Source organism: Orcinus orca, chromosome 5 (assembly GCF_937001465.1).
Source record: "Orcinus orca chromosome 5, mOrcOrc1.1, whole genome shotgun sequence".
In the NCBI taxonomy this organism is placed as follows: domain Eukaryota; kingdom Metazoa; phylum Chordata; class Mammalia; order Artiodactyla; family Delphinidae; genus Orcinus; species Orcinus orca.
Window position 1 is genome coordinate 19697218 of NC_064563.1, and position 23007 is coordinate 19720224.

General features: G+C 34.5%; 1 protein-coding gene across 3 annotated transcripts in view; it reads right to left on the minus strand.

The window, feature by feature from the left end:
- TSC22D2 (TSC22 domain family member 2) overlaps positions 1-23007 on the minus strand; it is a 51411-nt gene that overhangs the window by 15698 nt on the left and 12706 nt on the right. Inside the window, exon 2 of one of the 3 annotated variants that reach the window (XR_007477539.1) lies at positions 7240-7398. The exons of 1 other annotated variant lie outside the window; for it this stretch is intronic. Coding sequence is in view for 1 of the 2 variants with exons in the window: in XM_004278178.4 (XP_004278226.1) it covers positions 18966-19037 (72 nt within the window). In the remaining variant the exon portion in view is untranslated. Of the gene's footprint in view, positions 1-7239; positions 7399-18965; positions 19038-23007 lie in introns of all 3 variants that reach the window. One more of the 3 variants, XM_004278178.4, reaches the window with a different exon arrangement.

Here is a 23007-nt window from a genome sequence, read left to right on the forward strand (position 1 = left end):
AAATTTAGGTCAGTTTGGGTTTGAGCAAAGAATTAAATTGCTGATCTTCAACAAATACAAGAAAAGTACTGTGAAGAAATGCCCTAAAGACTTAAAACTGTCTAGGTTATCACTTTACTACCACTTGGCCTAACTCTCTTTTGCTCTCCACTTCACTGTGGGGGTGAGACAGCTTACCTCTCAGCAGCTGCCGAAACAAAACGCTGAATTCTCAAAGAGTAATAAAGTGGTTTAAGAATACAGGCTTTAGAATTAGACAAGCTGGTTTTAAAATCCCGACTCCACTACTTACTAATGAGGTGATCCTACCAAGTTAACATACTGAAACCAGTTTCCTCATCTGTAAAATGGGGTCATGGTTGTACTACCTTAAAGGATTACTGTGAGGATTATATGAGACTTTTTACAATAGTAGACACTTAAAAAATTTTTGTTCCTTCAATTGTTTGGATCAATTTGGATTTTGACACTATATAAGGTCTACTATTCCAGTGTATCTTGGATTACAAATGAAGCAGTGACGTACAAATAAAAATTATGATTAGTATTAGGAAACAACCTTTGTATTTATGTCTCACCCAAATAAAGAAATAATCCTAGTTATGCTTTAAATTTACTTGATTTCTTTGTACTCAATCAAATGTTAAAGGTTCAATGCAGTCACAAAATATATGCTAATAAAAATTGACTTGAGATTTAAACTTACATCGATATTTATTAAGCACAGCATTATGTGGATTGAACATTAGTAAAATTCTTATTGATCCTCGATAGAATCTCAAAATTTCATTGTTCAGAATATAAATAATCTTAACTTACTGGGGGAAATTTTTCCAAAGGCCACTGAGATATAACTGAATTGGTTTAATTCAACATAAAACTTCCAAAAAACTGTTTAGCTAAAACTATCTCATGCCTTTCTTTAGTGTTACATGACATTACAACAATAAATATTACTAAAAACAACTCATAGGAGAGAGATAAAGTGTTGTTTTGCTTCTAAACCACATTTACTCTAGTTGAGAATCACTGCTTTAGAATTACCTAAGTCAAAAAGGAATTCTGGTATAGGACAATAAAGAAAAGTATAAAGTAGCAGTATTATAAAATCTAAAGGGTTATAAGGTTTTTTTACTCAAGGAGAACTATACTCAGATATGTACATTTTCAGTGGCAAAAAGTTTTTAACAGCTAACTACTTTTTCTCACTTCTTTCTTTATTTTTTTTTTGGGCCGCTCGGCTTGAGGGATCTTAGTTCCCTAACCAGGGATTGAACCCGGGCCCCCCGGCAGTGAAAGCACCAAGTCCTAACTACCGGACCACCAAGGAATTCCCTACTTCTTCTCATTTCAATCTAGATCCACATCCTGGAATTATTCCAGGCAATAACAATTCTGTAAGATAGACGTGGTTAATGGCAGAACTTTACAATAGTCTGTAGGCATCAATTTATGTAAAAATTTTATGATGATTTCTAGACTTACATCATGACTTGAAATTTGTTAAATCAATTTAGATTCTAGAGATAAGAATGAAATGAAATGGGATGCTTTACCAACATAATCTTTGCTGTCTTCATTTCTTGCCGGTAGGCCCCATCCCTCTGACTCTTCCATAAATAATTCTGTTTTTGTTGTTTTCACTGAATGTTCTTCTCCCTTGAATTAAACCTTAAAGGCAGGAATTGTGTCCATCTCAAGGGTCTACTTATTGCAACACTCTGCATATAATTGATACTGAACATTTAATTGAAGAAAAAGATGGAATAAAACATACAGTATTTAATATATTATCTAATTATATTTTGTAAATTCAACATGAACTTATGTCAAGTTGAGCTTACTGTGCCAGGAAAAAGAGTTCAGAAATTAACCGGCTACTTAAACTATTAGAAACTAATTAAGGGTATCACTGGAACACAGTGAAAATGGGAAGACCTCCTGAGAATTTTTTTTCCTCTCCCTGACAAACTCAGCTTAAATAAAAAGCCAATAAGCCTTTTTATGATGAAAGCATCTGATTGACTGTTTCTCACTGAGAAGGAAGAAAGTATAACATTTTTTTATATAATATAGGCAACTGAAGTAAGTAGAGAAACTGTCTAAGTTTGAGGAAAAGAAAAGTCAGAGCTCTATGGATTTTCAGGTTACTTCTGACAAAATTATGCCACTGAAACTTAGCAGTTCCATGTATGGAACATGGTGATGACAAAGTCATAGTAGACTTTGTGGAAAATAAAGCGGACTTTAAAAACTCAATGATCTTTTGGATAAAAATCTTGACAAACGTCTTTTTACATTAGAATCATGGATTCAGGGGAAAATCTTTTTGTAAATCTAGTGAAGGCTTAATTATATAATCACACTTCATAAATATCCATCTATGGGGTATTCCCCAATATCATTCTCTATAGACAGACAGAACTGAATCTAGGGAAAAAGTAAAAGAAACCAACAGCTATCCTGAAAGTGGAAAGAGGAGACCAAAGACTTGCCGGTTTGGTCAAGTCAGAGAAAGAAGACAACTCAAACTGTCATGCCTTTGAGTATGTGTCATGAACAAGTAAAAGTTCTAAGTGAACTAGATCCAGGATTCTGAAGAAATTCAGAAGTACTTCACTCTTTTTACACTGGTGGATCAAAGCACATATAAAGGAGTCCCATGAAACTCTTACATCATCACTAGAATCAATAATTTCGAAGAGGGGAAACATCCTTGCGATCTCTAAGATGTTAAGCAATGTCTCCTTATCCATTTTGAAAAAGAGCTTTAGAACTAAAACCGATGACTTAAGGCCATGAACTAGAACCCATATTCTTGATTATAGCAGATATGAAAACTAACAGAATAACTAGAGAATATGCTCGGTTCAATGTTTCCATAGACTGTACTGCAGCTTACATTTTTACATGAACCTAATCTCTTTCCTAAATCTTTAAGTGATGGCAAGATATTTTTCTGCTTCACATTTTAGATTCTCTGCTGTACAGGAAGGGTTTATAAAAGGTTTAAACATGAAATGGAAAAAGAAAGAAGACCAGGATGCTAAGATAAACATCACTGGAGGTGTTCAAAGGCTAGATGAAAACTTGGAAGGTGTGTTGCAGACATGATTCAAGTATGAGACAAGTGGTTGGAATAAATGACCATTAAATTCCCCTCGAACTCAGATTTATAATTCTAGACTCAGAGGATAAACTCGGAGGTGGTATCAAATAAAAGGGCTTTGGCTCTGGAGTCATACCCAGGTTTGAATCCCAACTCCATCATTTTTACGATATGACCTCACACAAGTTATTTAGCCTCTTCAAAGGATAATAATAGGACCAGATGCTAGGATTCAGTGAGATAACACATGAATGTCTGGCACATGGTAAGCACTTAATACGTTAACTATGTAATCTGTATTAGTTAGGTATAGCGGCCTAAATCTGAATGTCATAAAACACTCAAAGAATATTGACTTAGGAGTTAGGTGACTTACTTTTTACAGCTGACTCTTGCTTTTTAAGGAATACACTATCAAATAAACATAATCCCAGAGTTTACAATTTAATGAAAGAGACAGACAAGTCAGAGATGTGATAAATGCTCAGACAGGGCAAGACTATAGAGGGTGTTTTGGGAGCATATAATCAAGATCTAGGGTCAAGGAAAAATGTTTAGTAGAGGAAGTGCCACAGTTGGGTGGAGAAGAAAAGGATACACACACACAAATGTTCCAAGTAAAAAGAACAGCTGGAAAACTCAAATAATGAACACCAGTTAGAAGTTTGTTGCAATTCCAATTAATAAAGGACTGTGCCCTGAATAGATGATGAGAGAGATGAATATGCTGAAGAAATACGCAGGAGGTAGACATGGCAGCACTTTGTCATTAACTGGTTATGAAAGATCAGATAGCTATGAAAGTTGGCTGTGAAAAATCAGGGAAATTTGAACGTAAGGACAGATGCACAGGTAATGAGTTTGAGTGCCAGGTGCATATACATGGCTTCCTACAGCATACAGAGGACATCCAAAGCCATCTATATGCTCTTAGCATGATAAAGAATGTGAAGAGTGGGTCTGGACACCATCCTGAGTACACCAATAATACTTGAAAGGACAAAAAGAAAGGAAAAGTCTGCCAAGGGGACTGAGAAGAAACAACCAGAGAGGTAGGAAGAAAAACTGGAAAGGACGGTTTCACAGTTGTCGAAATATCAGTCCAAAATTCAAAACTTATATATATCAGTATAAGCTTTGTACAAATGGACAAATATCTGGAACACTAAAAACTATTTAAAAGCTACTTAACCATGATTGCAACTATTAATATCCATGCATATGTGCTCAAAATCTGGAAGGGAATATGTAAACACTGAGACAGCAATTGTGCTAAAACATGGATTAGGTGTAACTGTTCTTATTCTATTTCCCAAACTTCCATAGCTTAATTTTGAAAGGGTACATATATTACTACTAAAAAAGCTGGGGTACAAATATATTATCTGAAAGGGGACTTTTAATACAGGATTCTCATATTCTGATGACCTATTATGTTGTTTGTATATTTTCAATCAAGTTTATACTTGACCTGCAGTCTACTTCAATTTAACTGAAGAAAAAAAATTCTTATAGTTTTACTTGTTTTTGTTTTAAGCAGTACTTTTATTGTAGATTTACCTTTAAGCCATATTTAGACTCAGGAACTTTATTATAAACACTTAAAAACAGGGAAAAGGTTATAAGGTTTGGAGCTCATCTGAGGATAAAATTAAACCAATGAAAAGGATTTGCACAAAGTAGGTGCTCAATAAAATCCATCCCCCCCCCCAAATAAATTTTGCTGCAAAAATGTTTTAAAAGTAGACATAAAAGAGGTTTCTTTATAGAATTATTCACAACTAAGGGCAAATGTGATGTGGTTTAGTAGGGGGTTTTTCATGTGATTCATGTCCCTATCCCAAGAAACATTCGCGGCTTGAAGTAGCTTTTTAAACTGCTTCCAGTGTTTGCTATTTATAAATCCTAAATATTAAAGGGTGAATTCCTTAATGGTTACAGTTAGTACAATACTATTCTAGTAAGTACTAAAACTTTCCTAATACATATATACTTGCTTATAATTATAAGCATTAAATTTGAATGGGTTATTTTACAATACAATAAATGATTTTAGACAGTAAGCAACTTACCAAATTTATTTTTTGGCAAGTGCTTTAAAAGATGGTTTTATAATGAGGATGACCCATTGCTATTAATACTTAAGTTCAAAGGAAATCAAATTTATGTATTCACATCTTCATACAACATGAAATTTTCCCTTATCTTATCCTTCAAGTTTTCCAGGGTTACTCTCTATACCTGCATATCAATTGAGAGCCCAGGCTCCACTTAGAAAGCTAGATTTGAATCCTAGTTCTACCACTTAATGGCTATGTGACCCGAAAAAGTTACTTAATCTCTCCAGGCTTTCAATTTTCTTCTCTATAAACTGAGGCTATTGATAGTATCTATACAACTGCTGTGAACATTAAATGAGATAACATGTCAAAAATACTTACTATGGTATCATGCTAAGTATTTCTACTTAGCAGTCCCTGACACACAGTAACCACTAAGTAGCAAAAAAAGCAACTACTCTGTGGAGAAATCCAATCAACACTTGAGCACAGAGACGGACAGAATGCAAGTTCTAAACTAAAAGCAATTAGGCTCTGATTTGTTCTATCAGTCTAATGGTCACTTATAATAAACTAGCCTTGGAAAAATATCAGTAGGAGTTAACAGATCAGTGTATTCATTAAAAACTTTCTTCATAAGTCACATACTTGGGTGTCTAACAAGGCTTGTCCTTTAGACACAAACATTCACTAGCAATGTTACTCAACTGTTTTTGAAAACCTGGCAAATACTCTGAACTTTCCACTGAAAACATACATAAAGTTCTATCCAAAATTCCACAGGCTTCAGGATCCCCTGAAGGCCACCCACTGACTACTAAATATGGATATCCTACTAAAGAAATCAGAACGTATTTTCCTAACTACCAAAGTTTTACAGATATATTGTACAAAATAAAAAAATAAAAATGAAAAATATATATAGAATAAGGGACAACAGTTTTGTTGTATTTCCTTCCAAAATACCATTGATTGTTATTACTGGTTTAAGAACCTTAAGTTTATATACAGAATATGATCAACACGAAGTCATGGAATACTATTATCTGAAACAATTTAGAATATTATTCAAAAGACAGAACGGGTATGTGTGTGTATAAGAGAATAACATATCTCTGGTTAAGAATAAGGTCAGAAATAGATATTGTAGCCTATTTAGATGATACTTTCAAATAACTTTGATAGACTTGTAGGATATGTGCACCATATTTTAATGAAAATATTAATTCTAATATTTTCTGTGTAACCTTGGAAGTATAACTTAACCCAGATTCTTTTTCTTCATACACAAAATATGATGATCAGGTTGAAGATTATGATATCCTAATCTAAACAGTATTATCCTAATCTAAACTGTATTATTTTGAGAGTCCCCCTACAAAATACAGCTGTGTAAAACAAAGCAAAATAAGAAGGTATACAAAACAAATTTGAAAATTTTTGCTTTCTAAGCAGAATACAGTTCTGAAAGGAAATGTTTTTTCAGGGCACACAAAAAATGTATATTGACTTCAAATATATCATTTTCATTTGATATTGTCATCTTAGGTGTTCTCAACTAGGAATTGAGAAAATTTCTTTGGCTTTTATTTTTAGAGACAGCAGGAAAAATGCCTTTTATTGAGAAAAATAAAATCCCACAAGTAATAAAACTATTTAAATTATATTTCATGGAGAAAATGGATGAAAATTTTTTTATAAAAATAAAAGATTAATATATTATTTCTCTAATATCTCTTGGGATATTAACTAGAAGGTATATGGGGCCCCTAACTATACTGTAAGCATCTACAGCAGATGCAATAGCAATATTTAAATAATCTTACTATAATATAGGATGTCACTTTATTTTTTAAACTGATTATTAAACACCACTGCAAAGACAGGGTCTTGAGCCTCATGAGACTCTGAAAGAATTACATACTCCAAGTATTTAAAACTCCAAGTTTTAACTTATATATTTAATACTATACTCTTAAGTTATACAATGTGCTCAGTTTGCTCATAAATATTCATCTCAATACAATAACATCAGGTATAATACATAAAATCTAATCCATTAAGTCTTACCAATTTATGACCTGATGAGACACTCTTGTGGACAACATTCAGTCCTTAGAAGCTAGAATAACCCTCCAACCATGTGAGGGCATCACAACTTTTAAACTTTCGGCTTTCGATCATTATTATGTCACATTCCTCCTCCGATGCTGAATTCTAAAAAAAATTCTAGCAAAGAGTTTAAGTAAATAAGTGTTTTAATCAAATAGCCTTTAGAAATCTTTTATAGCAAAGTTGTATGTTTTACCATGATTACACAACTGATATTTTGTACTTAAGTATTTTAATGTAAAATAATTTCATATTTGATATGGATACTTCAAACTTTAAATAACATGGACTTTGAGGCCATCAGAATACTTGTTAGTAAAGAGTCAAGTAGAAATGGAACCAATCAAAGGTTTAAGATCATGATCCAGAAATTATGATTTAACACCATAACTTGGTATAGACAGCTTTGTAGTCCTGCAGAATGGCACTTGAGTTCTACTGTTTGGTCCACATCCATATATGAATTTCTAGACTTATACAGCACACGTGGCTGGATCAGTAATAATCTATATCATTCATTTAAATGCTCAAGACAGCATTCAATTTTTATACCTAAATCCTAGTCTATCTCTATCATCCCCAATTTTAAAATCAGAGAACATGATGGAAAGAATGAAATTTTATTATGTGTTTTATATAATAGATATAACAATGTATCCTATTCAGGAGTAATCCTACTGCTCATCTGCGTATGGGCAGGGAAGAAAACTGGGGGTAGGAGGATTTAATAATGGTAAAACTTACTTCCTTAAGAATATAATCTTACATTTATTAAATTTTTTTTACAAAGCTTTCAATTGGGCACCTATTTTAATCGCTGGAAGGTAATATTAATAACATTTTCTGTTTGATAAGAATGCTGATTTATATTTTTAGTTGCCAGTAATCCACAGAAAAGGCAACCCTCATTTATGGGCATATTTTTACCTACATTAACCCCCTAAATAAAATGGCATAATGGGGTAAGGGGGAAGGGGAAAGGAGGAGGCCCTTATTCAAGAAGACTAATATGTGCAAACCGATAGAAACTCAAAGACAGCATTGTAAAGGAAACTCTGCAGCCATCTCTCCAGAGATATTTGACCCAAATACAGGAGGATGGAGTTACGTTGTTATACATTTTAACTTTTAATGGAAATTTTCTATTAAACACACACGGTCATTTAAAAGTCTTCTATACAATCCGAAGATCTATTAGAATTTTTCCAATTTACAAATATAATCTTTCCAAATGTAATCTCACATTTGACTTCAATAAAACCACACAACTACATTATAAGGCTGGGCTATGAAAAGACAATAATCACCTGGTGAAGGCAAAAATCCATATTTATTTGGATAAATAATAGTTTAAGGTTGTGGTGATTTCATCAACATTATTACCAAAATGTTTTTAGAAAGTTGTTATGCAACTCTTGTCTCCTATCAACCAAAATACTACCATAATTTAAAAAAACAAAAGAAGACACTTTAATGATTTACTCTTTTGAGGGACAAGTCTCATGAGAAGATACAATACTTATTTAGCAAAGTAAATGCTTCCTGAGATATATCTATCAGTAATGCTGGTAATTTGCTTGTCTGTAAGGCTTTGATGAAACTAGTCATTTAAAGGGCAGACTACTTGGTCCTTTGTTAAAGGACCAGCCAACAACAAGCACTGTTATGATAAATGCCTGGAAAAAAAAATCTTTGGAAGATAGAATTAAACCAGCCATATAAAGCAGACTTAGTTATTTTACTGTGATGCTTATAAAAAAGATAATTTTAAGGGTGTGTGCACCATAAAAATGTATAGGAAATTTAGGACGTAAGAGCTGTATACACTGAAAGTACGTAAAACTTCTGTATTAAATTTTTCCCGAGCATGCATTTTCAAAATTAGCTGTTACCGAGTAAAAGGCTCACAACTGAAGAGTTTCAATCACTAAATTCCAACATGTAGGAAATCCTTATTAAAAATCTGAAATAAAACTGAGTAACTGAAGTGCTTGTGGATGAGTAACAGAGTTAAGATTAATTAGATATCCTTTAAAATTTAACTTAAAATTAGAATTCTCCTAAAAATGAATATTTATTTAGAAAGCTGTTCTAATATATCAATCATAATCTTGAATCTCTGGCAAGATTGCTATCAAAAACAAATCTTGAACATTTCCTATAGATATCATTTCATTCTTCTTTAATTGCTGAGGAAAAAAAATCCCATTTAACTGAGAATGTGCTATTGAAAGTTCTTATAGTATAGTCCAGCAATAACTAGGCTTAAGTTTACCATTATTTAGCTTATTTTATGGCAAACTTATATTAATAGAACAAAAGAGTGAGCACAGGGGCAAAGAGGTAGATGACTTGCAATTTCCAAGTCATTATTTGAAAACAGATATGTGAAATCAGACAAACCTATACCTAAGAGTTCCTAAAGGAACTTGCTATTTGAATGAATGTGCTTAGCTTCTTTTGGTACAAAATTTCACTTTCAAAGCATAAAACACATTTCTTTAATAAGTTTACTACACTGTTTTGAGAATTCTTAGACATCATATAGATCAATGCTTGCTTCTGTAAAAGTCAGAAAAACTTATTGTTTAATGGTGAAAAGGGGAAAATGGGGCAACCCTGCATGCCCCTGATAATTACATATAGTCTTTCCATATGTATTGGAGAAATGAGGCTAGAAATATCAAAGATAAACTTATGGGAAAAAATTAGCCCAAACGTACCTAACAGAATAAGAACACTGACACAGTGTTCCAAGAAACTCACATATAAAAAGACATACACAATTATAGGAAACTTGTACCTGTGGTTGAGCCAAGATATAATTTAAGACAATGATCAGTTATGTTAAAAACTTAAAAAAAAAGATGTTTAGCATTTTATGTATTGTATCAAATGCACCTACTGGTGAAAGATAGGCAAGAATTTCATTAATGCAGCTTTGAAAAAGAGCTCTAACAAGATAGTGATAGATATTTTTTAACAGATCATGTTTATTCACAAATGATTCATACTCTTCTTTCTTTCAAAAGGAGTAGAAACAGCTTATAGAGAGGAGACCAAAAAAAAGAAGAAAAAAAAGGAAATTGAAATTGGGGGTGGGAGAAGATAAAAATGGAAAAACAAAGTAAGCAGAAGCAAGTTGTGTGTTACTCAAATATATGCAATAAGGTCCTGCAGGCTTTGTTAATAACACAGAGCTATATATTTGACTTCGAGCTCTTGTTATAACAACAGTTAACATAAAAGAAATGTAACTGTTCTTAAAATTTTAGATATCAACACGTGTTACGCCTAAGAGTTAACGTCTAATTTCTTGAAACAAACTACGCTATGACCATCCCAGACATACATTTAGCAGCATTTTCTGGACTAAGTTAGCAATATCTAAGAAACAGCTGCTGTAAATAAAGACAGAAATTTTCTGAAGATTAATGGTTAATAGTCACTGTGAACATGAGTGGGATTAGTCAGACACAACAACTCTTTTTCCCTTCCTGTTCTCCTTCTAATAGTGTGTAGGTCTAGAAAGAGAATACCTTCTTTATCTTGATATTACCACTAGTAGACATGTATTAATAGAAAGATGTTTTTGGCTTCCAGGATACAGGTTACAGCACCACTATTTCTGGGCCAAATATCACAATTAAAAACCGAAAAAAGGGCTTCCCTGGTGGCGCAGTGGTTGAGAGTCCGCCTGCCGATGCAGGGGACACGGGTTCGTGCCCTGGTCCGGGAAGATCCCACATGCTGGGGAGCGGCTGTGCTCCGCAGCGGGAGAGGCCACAACAGTGAGAGGCCCATATACCGCAAAAAAAAACAAAAAACAAAAACAAAAAAAACCCGAAAAAAATACAATGAGCACCTTCCAAATTTTTTAGTATTTATCACCGAGGATCTTCAAACTTTGACAATAACCAGGAAACAAAACAGCATAAAAACGTTATTTCTTGAGGATATTTATCAATGAATACACATTCTAAATTATTACCACCTATTTAAATTTACTTGTCAAATGTGGAAAAAATTTTAGAAGTTGTCAAGTGAAGCCTAAACACAGAAGCTAATTTCTGGTAAGCAAATGCATTTAAATGCTCTATATCCATCACAAAAATCTAATACATTTCCTGATTTGCGTGATTTAGAATATTAGTACAAGTGCACACACACACACAAAGAATGTCAGCTAGAATACAGTCAGTCATTTCTCTCATCTACCTACCTATCAACCCAAATCTTAATGAAAACAAAATATTAAAATAATTCCACTTAATATTTCTTTCTTCTCAATAGGCTGCCAAAACTATCTGCAGGTTTAAATACATAGAAGAGGTATGAGTTCATACTTTTAAATTGTTGAAGAACTAGAATGGAAAAAAACCCCAAACAGATGTTATATGTTTGTTCTGGTTCAATAATTTCAGGCTATATTTAAATTTCCTTCTCATCTGAACAAGTTCAGTAAGAGTCTTCTCTTAAAAAGCTTTGCTAGAGTTCTAGATTCTTCAGGAAAAAAATAAGATGGGTTTAGCAAATTATACACACACGTTTCTGTTCTGTTCAAAGGCTTGGTTTACTTAAAACCCATCTGGTGAAAAGTTAAAATACAACAATAACAAAGAGACCTTATTTCCGAGTTTTTTAATTGTTTCTCAAATTTCATCCTGAAAATAATTATCAAGACCTCTCAGAGTAGGTAGGCTGTGGTGACTTATGTAGAGAAAATTTACTAACTAAAGAAGAAGGTGGTAAGCACATGAACAGAAGCATGTAACAGTGGATGAGCAGTTAATAATTTCTCATCACCAATTCTGAAGCCCAGTCATGTGCTGAAAATAATATCAGCATGTCAGGTGTCCCATTTCAGCTAGCCACAGAAAAGCTAAGAGGAGAAGAAATGCTTAGGATCCACTGAAACACCACTTCAAACAATGAGATACAGATCTATGGTTAGAAATCTGGCAGCAGACAATCCACCTTAGGCAACTATCACAATAAAACTAGGGAGGATACAACAAACCATAAAGGATAGCAGTCACATACTTTGTGAACCCAAGTGGTGAGTAAAAATGTCTTTAAGTTATACTACTTTTTCTCAACTCAAGATAATTAAAATCCCAATTTAATACATATGTATAAAAATCACAGTACAGAAAAAACTAGTACAAGAATATACCTCAATTTCTGTTCTAAGGGATATACTCACATTAATATCCACATGTTCTTCTCTTGCCACCCCCCTACTAAACTTTGAGAAATAAAAGACTCCTCTTAAAAACTTCTCTAATCCCAGTAGTTGTTTTAGCTGGATTTTAGGCAGTACTTCCTTTCCTCTCTCTTCTCCCCAGCCCCTATAATACAGACTAGTTAAGCAGATGCATTTTTTTCCCAGTATTTCATCCAGAACATTAGCACTTCCTTTATTGGTGAATATTTAAACAACCTTAAAGGAGGCTAATAGAAGTGAAGTACTTATTTATTTATATAAGACAGGAGGAAAAAAGATAGGTGTTTCATAATTAAATGTAATCTGTGATCTTGTTTAGGCTCTTGGATCAGGTAAAAAATGGTCATGAATGACATTATTGGGACAACTGGCAAAAATGTGAATATGAACTGTATGTTACATATTAGATAATAGTCTAACAAATCTGAATTTGGTAATTATACTACTTTTTACGTGATAGGAAACATATGCTAAAGTATTTTGGGGTTAATAGACATGCTATCTGAAGTTACTCTTAAATGGTTCCTAAATAATGTTAGGATGATAAAGCAAGTATGACTAAATGTTAACAAATGTTGAACTTGGTAAGATTATTGAAAATTAAAAATTTTTTCAAAACAGAGATTCAAAGATTTTCCCTTCTTTTTGGTTAGGAAATAATATTCTTAGAATCTTCTAGTCTCTAAGACCACTTATCTTCTTCAAAGTTTCTGCTGTTCTCTAAATGTAGGTAGTGCTGCCCAAGGTCCTGGCTTGACCCTTTTTCCCTACTCTGTTCCTAGGAAATGTTAGCCTTTCCTAAAGCTTGAACTCTAAAATAAAATAATATAAACAAACAAACAAATAATTAAAAGATTCCTCAATCTCTTCTAGCTTTAACTTCTCTACCAAGCTGCAAGTCTGCAGCTAAAGCTGTACCCTGAGTATTTACTTCCACCTTGACTTTCCACTGGCTCTTCGACTCAAAACAAAATCTCATCACTATTTTCTCCTTCCCAAACCAACTATTTCACTAATACTTCCTAATGGTACCACCATTCCCTCAATTAGGTCTGACACATTGGAGTCAAATTTGACTGCTTCTCTATCATATCCAATCACGTTGGAGTCAAATTTGACTGCTTCCCTATCATATCCAATCAGTAGCAAAATTCTTTAATTCTAACCTTCTGATAACCATTCTTTCCTTATCTCCATTGCCTAATTCAGGCCTTCATTACCCTTCTAATATCTTTGATCTCTACCCAATCCACCATTTCTTCTCTGTTGTCTTCAAATGTTTTATGCACCAATCAAATTTAACCATCCTTATCACATATGCCCTGTACTTCCACAGTAGTTCACACTATTTCCTCTGACTGGAAGGTGCCTTTTCCTTGGTCCTTTCACTCCGCACGACCAAATTCTACCCAACCATTGGTTTCCCAATTTGTGGCCACCACTTAATTGTCTCTGACATGGGAATTCTTCCCTAATAGAGAATAGTTTGTTAGCCTTCCATTCCTTAAGCAAATTCACAGCTCTTTGAGGTTTTCTTAAAATCATGGGCAACAAAGACAAAACAGAAGTAAAGTAGATCAATTTCAAAACTTTTCTTACCTCTTTTCTTTTTTCCTTTAGAATTAAGTGGTGGGGCAATAAAACTCCACACAGAGGGATTTTGAAAGTAATTGGCTCTATACCTCAAAGTCAAACATTCCTGATTAATAGGATGACAGCTTTATTATTTCTAGTGATTGGCAAGACTATTTCCCTGGGGGCCCATCTCCTTTCAGAAAGTAAGCTCAAGCCTGTCTCTTGAAACACCCACCTGGCTGTCCAGGTGGAATATAAAGAAAGTAGATTTTCTAGTTAGCTTTGTATTTAGAGTAACTATCCTATAGAAATGGAGTACAATAGGTCTGTCACCATCTTTTCCTATTCATTTTAGTTAGATAAATATTGCCTCAAATTACATTAGCTTTTGTAGCAGGCTTGTCACTTGCTAACCAATTACTGTAAAATGCAGCCAACCAGTATCTAGGTACTTTTTACTCTACCTATTCAACTTAAGTTTCAACCTCCCTGAATTTACATACACGTTCTTTCACTTTCTCAATTGCTGCACATACTTTAGACTGTTAAATTCACAAATGCTTTCATCCAATAATAGCTATGACTTCCTGCTTTAACGTCATCTGAACATTTTATAAGCATGTTCTTAGGTTTTCATCTAAATCTGAGATCCAGTCCTAAAAAGATGACAGGCCATTAAAAACTTTTCCTCTAATTTTTAGCATCTGATTACCCTCTACTAGATACCCTTAACTGAAATTGGTCAAAATATAATCAGATAATAAATTATGTAAGTACTAGGTACAAATTGTTAGGAAATATATTTGGTGTGGTTACATAACAGTTTGGGCTTATATCCTCAAGGTACTTAGAGTATAATTATTAGGAGACAACATTTAACCAGTAAAAATCTCTAACAAGTAACCCACCATGGTGATTCTTAAAATTATGTAGTTCAGATCCACTATGCAGAAACATATAGATGAACCTCAAACATAATACTGGATAAAAGAGGATAGACACAAAATACATAGTGTATGATTCCACTTACTGCAAATTAAGAGAGGAGGGAAATAATAGGAAGGGGGCACGAAGGGGTCATGAAGAGCTTATACTACTGTATCTTGATCTGGGTGCTAGTCACACGGATGTGTTCAGTTTGAGCTGTACAATTATGAATGGTGGACTTTTCTGATACAAAATATACTTCAATAAAAAGATTTTTAAAAAGTCATTAGCACCGAGCATTCAAAAACTAGATTATCCAAATTCTGAAACCTGAGTTTTTACAATTTGGGTTAACAAGTGGGTGTTAATGATATATCCAAGCTTCGGAGTATGAGCGAAACAAAACAAATCGTGTCATAGGAGTAGTTTAGTTCTGATTTACTCCTAACTTCAAAAATGAAATCTCACAATGACAGGAAATATTGGATGCCTTTTCTAACACAAAATACTTGAGGTTATTTAACAAGAACGTTTTAATGCAACAACTGTGAAACTAGATGTAAACAGATGTAAGTAATCACTATAAAGACTTAATTTAACTGAAATCATCAAGTATCTAGAAAAAGACATAAACTTACTCAGACATTCATTTTAAGTTAATAATTCATGTATACTACTTTCCTTATTCATTTCTCTTTAAATATTGGTGCTATCATGAGGAAGGACAAGCTGACTCAAGGAGATGGTGCACCTAGCAACTGTTACTCTCATTTGTTAACTACATTTAAGTATTTTCTTCATTGAGGCAGAAACACTTTTAAGTGTTTATCAATAAGGGTAAATCCTTACGAGCTACCTGATTTCTTCCTTTAGGCTACCTGAGGTAAAGTTTCTTCCCTCTAGTACTCCTTTACCTTACTGACCTGATATTTACAAGAGGGTAAAGTTGTTTGCTATAAATTCTTACCCTTAGCTTTTACAGACAAAGGACTCCCAACGAGAGCCTGCTCCCCAGTGATCATCAGGATAGGTTTCTAAACTAATTCTGTCGATTTAACAAAGTAATGCCAATAATGATTAAGTCTGGGAAGCTGTTTTTTAAAGAAGAAAAAACAGGAAGTCAAATTTTCAAGTTACTATTCTGAAATGCCAATAGGCTAGGCTATCACTAAAAATTGGCACAGGGCTTAAAAGCTTTCTGGAGAGTAAGGTAATCTCCAGAAAGCTACATTATTCATTTTAATAAACAGTCAATGCAAATAGTCTGGGCTCCCTGTATTATTTTAGCTATCAGTATCTATGGTGATGATTTCAGCCTACTGATTCCCTGATGACAATGCAGAAGACAGAAAATGATGGCACCTACAGGAAAAGGGAAAGGAAGGCTTGACAGGAGCTTCGACTTTAGTATAATAACTGAATAAAACATTGGGTATCAATGGAAAGAGAGAATATCTAAATATAGGCAGAAGCAGACTGAGGGAAAGCTTCTCAACTTGCTAACTCTAATTTAAATAGTGGAGAAAACAAACGGGCCATTAGAGAGCTCTAAGTCAATGTGAGGAAGGTATACGTTACTTATATTTTGATTAAAAGATAGTCTGCTGAAAGAATTCTGGGGAAAAAAATATACCAGTCTTTCAAGTAAGGCAAAAACCAAGAATCTTCAGATATCTAGGGCAGGTTTAATAAAAATTGGCACAGAGCTTAAAAGCTGCCCCTACTGAAAATGATTTCTAAGATTTCATAAACAGGAGCCTGAAATATGGTATATATCCACATTGACAGGCAAATTTATACCTCTTAAGTAGATAATGTAAGGAATTTATAGTCCCTTAAATCTCTGAATGGTTCTATTTAATAGAATCATCCTTGAAAAATACTGATAATTGCCAAATTATTAATAATATTAAAAAGTCTTAAATTTATAATAGTCAAAAATGAACAAGGCAGCTTGGTGAGATATTTTTCAAAGCTTAACACACATTAATCTTCAACCCCTGTCTGCGAAGAAAACGAATAAACAGTCCCACAATACTTTATTAGCTCATAGCCTATTAAAAAGTTTGCAGATACCTGCCAACTGAAGTTGTAGATGGTTAGAACTAATAAGGCCAGACACTACTGCTCTTCTCAACTGAAAATTAATTAAGCTAGTTGAAAAGCTAAAAGGAAGCCACTAGTCAGTTTCTACTGCGTTAGGCTTGTCACCTTGGTACCAACATGCCAACTTACAGTGAAGAATGGCTGATATAGAATATAAGTTTTGATTATATTTTGGCACTAACACACTATAGACAAGTATCCAAGTATCTCTTAAAATTCTTTGGTTCTGGACAAGAGGCTCCAAGAAGAAGAGAAAATATTTTCAACCCATGAGCAACTATAGATAAAGCAGCCTGCCTGATTTCTGATACCTTAAATGTTTCTGGTATCTAAAAAAGAAAACAAGGAGTATTTAGCTGTAACAAATGATGAGCAGGCAACTTCTACAGCTGCTTTATAATGAAAAGAAATCTTTTAATTAGATCCAAATTATAAAAGATAAAGCTCGAAACTTTCTACATTGTATTGATGAAAATAATAGGTATTATTCATATTGATGTCACGGTAGCTCATGAAAGTTAGCTATTGGAAATAAATTACCATATATCTAAAAACTATTTTATAACATTTCTAAAGAGTACTATTTTTCCTTTTTCTAAGGGAAAAGTATAAAGTACGCCCCAAAGTACTCACCCTGGCTACGTCTGGTAAGCCATTTGAATGATTAAAACTTCATGCTTGTTTCATGCCACAATTTACATTTATGTCTCAATTTATATTGCTACAGCTATACAATTTAAAAATTGAATTTATAAACATAGCACTATACATTTTAAAACTTCTTGTTCTACAAGTAACCATTTAAAAACATTTTTAAGTTAAGTAAGGAACACATCACCAAAAAGACAGTTTGTTAGAAAATTTCTTGAGTGATACGGTAAATCAAGCCTAAGAATTAAGACACTGTTATCATTTCTGAGCAATGTAGACCATGTCTTCACATGACATGTACATGCACATAGCAATACTCTATTCTAATGAAAGAGATGCAGTTGAGTCTAGGAGTGTTATCCAAAATATGCCAAAGGACACAAATGCACTGCCAAGCAGAGTTAAAAGAATCTAACAAAGCTTTGTGTGAGTTTTAAAAACATTGTTTGCACTCAACTTCTATTAATTAGACACAGAATGATGGAGTGCTAATAAATATTCAGCAAAATAAGTGAACAGAGCATATACTACTTAAAATGTGTATTAAGCAGAAAGATAAACCAAAGTATCTGCTGCCATACATGAACTCCAAGACTTCAGTCTATATTTTAAAAAGTTAAAAATAAAATTTATACAACATTTCTGTGAGAAAACAAACTGTTTTAGCGGTTTATAAAACAGTAATGCAGATCTGGTGAATTCTAGCAAACAAGCTTAAGGTTAAATTTTCTTGCCGAGAATTAAACAATGACTACTACTTTGATACCTTAGTCTTTTCCTTCCTCCAATTTCTTAATATGAAATAACATTTTGCTTTGAGTTACTAAGGCTTTTACAGAGAAATCATATAAAATGGCACAAAATTAAAATAACTGTAGGTAGTTTATTTTATAAAATATGTTTTTACATTAAATACACATGGGTAAGGGGATATTTCATGTAATAAAATCCAATAGAAAAAGCCCTTCAAAAAATACACTTTTAAGTGCAGTAAAAAGGAAAGTATGTCTATATTCTATTTAAAATATAGTTTGTCCTTTTGGTTTATTTTGCTGCTTTGTCCCATGCTAGATACCACGTGATTTTCCCCCCTCCTAAAATAATAAACATCAGTTTTAATGATGAGAAACCATTACAGTACAAAGCAGTTCATGCATACACTTTTGCATGTATGCATTCCATATGAAAGTATTCATACCTATCCCAGAGGTTCTTTGATTCCTGAATCGTGTTCAAATGGAACGCTTGGAAGAAAGCAGTTGAAGGATTCCTGTGAGATCCAAGAATCAAATGGAAATGAAGTTGAGAAAGTACAGTAAAATCACTTACTTTTCAAAAAAAGATGGAAAACTAATGAGAACCTACTGTATAGCACAGGGAACTCTACTCAATGCTCTGTGGTGACCTAAACGGGAAGGAAATCCAAAAGAGGGGATATATGTATACGTATAGCTGATTCACTTTGCTGTACAGTAGAAACTAACACAACATTGTAAAGCAAATATACTCCAATAAAAATTAAAAAAATAAAATAAACTCATTTCCCAAAAAATTAAAAAAAACGATTTTAGATTTCTAATACCATGCAACTGCTTTAATAAAAAGAAAAACCCACATAAGCTTGATTAAAAACATTTCGAAAGAAATTTTAAAACTGGACAAAATCCAGCGGACCCTAACAATTCAGGATCACAGTTCTAAAAAAAAAGGCGTAATACAGATAAAATGAAATACTAACTAGCACCCAGTTGTGTGTGTATATATTTACATACATATGAATGTGACCAGTTCATAGCCAAAATCAACAACTACTCTGTATCAGATGCCTTTATAAATCCCTACACATTTAACAGTTTAACAAAGCTGTTCTCAGGTACAGTATTCATGTAAAATTAGTTAAACAATAGCTTCATGATATGAAAATTCTTCATAGGACCTATTTGACAGGATTTGATGGTGACCAATGAGTCCTTTTCTGGGTTGGACTTGACACAATTTCTACCTTCAGAATTCATTTATTTATGGGTGGTTTCTCTGGGTTAAGGCAAAAAATGGTGCTGCAATTGGAGGGCAGCCTTCTAACTTCCTGCCTTTGTACAGTGCCCCTTTAAGGGGTAAGAACTTATACACCATTATCACCATCCATTTCTACTATTCCCTGGAGACACATTCCCTAGGGCTATAACTATAGAATCTTAATGGGGCAAGCTCTCAGCATGCTGGTTTCACCTCACATCTCAGAAGTTCTCAGGAGACTAACCTTTGACAAACCTGCTCTCTAACAGTTCTGTCTCCACCTCAGCATATTTCTATGGTCTCCACCACTCCCAACCCATACAATAGGGAGCCAACAAAAACTTGCCACATCACTTCTAAAATTCCTGACCGGTGCTGTAGCAGAATAACAGTAGCAAGCTAAGAATACTGTATACCAGACACTATTCTAAGTGCTTTACATTTATTAACTCAATACTACAACAGCCCTAAGAGCTAGGTGCTGTTATTATTCCCATCTCACAGGTAAGGAAACTGGGTCAGACAGAAGTAACTTGCCGAATGTCACAGAGCTAGTTAAATGGCAATCTGGTCCCAGGGTTTATGCTCTTAAACCACTATGCTAAACATATAACAGAGTTAAATTTTAACCTCTCTAGGTCTGTCTCCATCAGTTAAATGGTGGTATTACCATCTAGCCTTGCAGGGTAATAGGTAACTAGTGCTCCTGGCATTTAGTCAATGCTCAATAAATGACAGTTATTATCTTTATCGTCAAAATGAGGTTCAGATACAACATGGCAATTCTGAGACCCTAACTAGTGCCTTAGGAGAATCTGCAGTATTATTAGTACAATAAGAAAACTATTTCCAACTTCTACTGGAATAGCAATCAAGTATCAATGATCATCAAATAAAATACTCAATAGAATTCCATGACTTCAAAACTCACAGGACATCAAGACATATATTATCACATATATACACTAACAAACGTAAGGTAGATAGCTAGTGGGAAGCAGCCACATGGCACAGGGATATCGGCTCGGTGCTTTGTGACCACCTGGAGGGGTGGGATAGGGAGGGTGGGAGGGAGGGAGAGGCAAGAGGGAAGAGATATGTGAACATATGTATATGTATAACTGATTCACTTTGTTATAAAGCAGAAACTACACACCATTGTAAAGCAATTATACCCCAATAAAGATGTTAAAAAAAAAAAGACATATATTATCAGGACTTCCCTGGTGGCACAGTGCTTCAGAATCCGCCTGTCAATGCAGGGGACACGGGTTCGAGCCCTGGTCCTGGAAGATCCCACATGCCGCGGAGCAACTAAGCCCGTGCGCCACAACTACTGAGCCTGTGCTCTAGAGCCCACGAGCCACAACTACTGAGCCCGAGTTCAACTACTGAAGCCCACATGCCTAGAGACCATGCTCAGCAACAAGAGAAGACACTGCAATAAGGCCATGCACTGCAATGAAGAGTAGCCCTGGCTCTCCACAACCAGACAAAGCCCGCCCACAGGAATGAAGACACAACACAGCCAAAACTAAATAAATACATAAACAAACAAACAAAACAAAACTTAAAAGACACATACTAGGGACTTCCCTGGTGGTGCAGTGGTTAAGAATCTGCCTGCCAATGCAGGGGACACGGGTTCGAGCCCTGGTCTGGGAAGATCCCACATGCCATGGAGCAACTAAGCCCGTGCACCATAACTACTGAAGCCTGTGTGCCTAGAGCCCATGCTCCGCAACAAAGAGTAGCCCCCGCTCGCCACAACTAGAGAAAGCCTGTATGGAGCAATGAAGACCCAACGCAACCAAAAATAAATAAAATTTTAAGAAGACATATATTAATCTACTGAATTGTAAAAAAAAAAAATATTTTCTAGAAGGCATTTTAAATTTTAATCAGTAGGGTATCTTTTAGATGATCCAAATCTGGGAAAGGCAGATAGACACTAGATGCCAGTGTGTCACCAAAGCAACTGTTTGATTAACTAGGAGACTCCAGTGTGTGTACTTCTTTTTGCTTCCCCTACTTCAACTCCTTTCTGTTCTTTTAACTGTTTCTCTACTTTTCTCCTGACTAGGTCTAAGGCAATTAAAGGCACTGATTGGACCTACTAATATCAAGAAAGAATTAAGAGGTTGCTGACTACTGTTTATTTAACAGCTTGTATCCTCTCAAGATATATTTGCCAGGCCCCTTTCTTTCACTGTACTTAGAAAATCAGTCTGCCAAATTAAATGAAAGCCAACTGAAAACTCAATTTGGCTTTTTTACCAGCTCACCCAAGACCATATGGGAATAAGTCTGCTATTCACACAGGTCTGTTTGGAGACTTTGGGTTTAAAATAAACAGAGTGACACAAAGAGGAAGGTAGTAAATACAAGAAAATAACAAAGAGTAAACTTGGAAGTTATTCTGCAAGTTTGGAATTCAAAATTCATTAAAGAACATTTACTATATATATATATATATATATATATATATATCTTTTTTTTTTTTTTTTTTTTTTTTTTTGCGGTATGCAGGCCTCTCACTGTTGTGGCCTCTCACTGTTGCGGAGCATAGGCTCCGGACGCGCAGGCTCAGCGGCCATGGCTCACGGGCCCAGCCGCTCTGCATCATGTGGGGTCTTCCCGGACCGGGGCACGAACCCGTGTCCCCTGCATCGGCAGGCGGACTCTCAACCACTGTGCCACCAGGGAAGCCCTACATTTTTTTTTTTTTTTTTTTTTTTTTTTGCGGTACACGGGCCTCCGCAGCATGTGGGATCCTCCCAGACCGGGGCACGAACCTGTGTCCCCTGCATCGGCAGGCGGACTCTCAACCACTGCGCCACCAGGGAAGCCCCCTACAGTATATTTTTAAGGGAGATATTCTTTAGAAGAACTTCAGATCCCCTGATTTTGGAAAAATATATACATATATATTTAATTTGAATCAAGTTCAAATGCCAAATAAATTGGTTTTAAATAAAGTCACATGACTTTAGTTATGAAATTCCAGTATTTTTACAGCATAGATACTAATAACGAAATGTTTCTCATAGGTCAAATGTAGAAGTGAAAAGAGAACATATCTGCAGTTAGTCGTGTATCTTGGGGGCGAGAAAAATAACTGTGAAATAAAATACAGCACTATAAATGGACTTAAAAGTCTTTAGAACATGTCAACAAATACACTTAGGTTGCAAAAGCTGGCAGTTAACAATTCCTTTTTACAT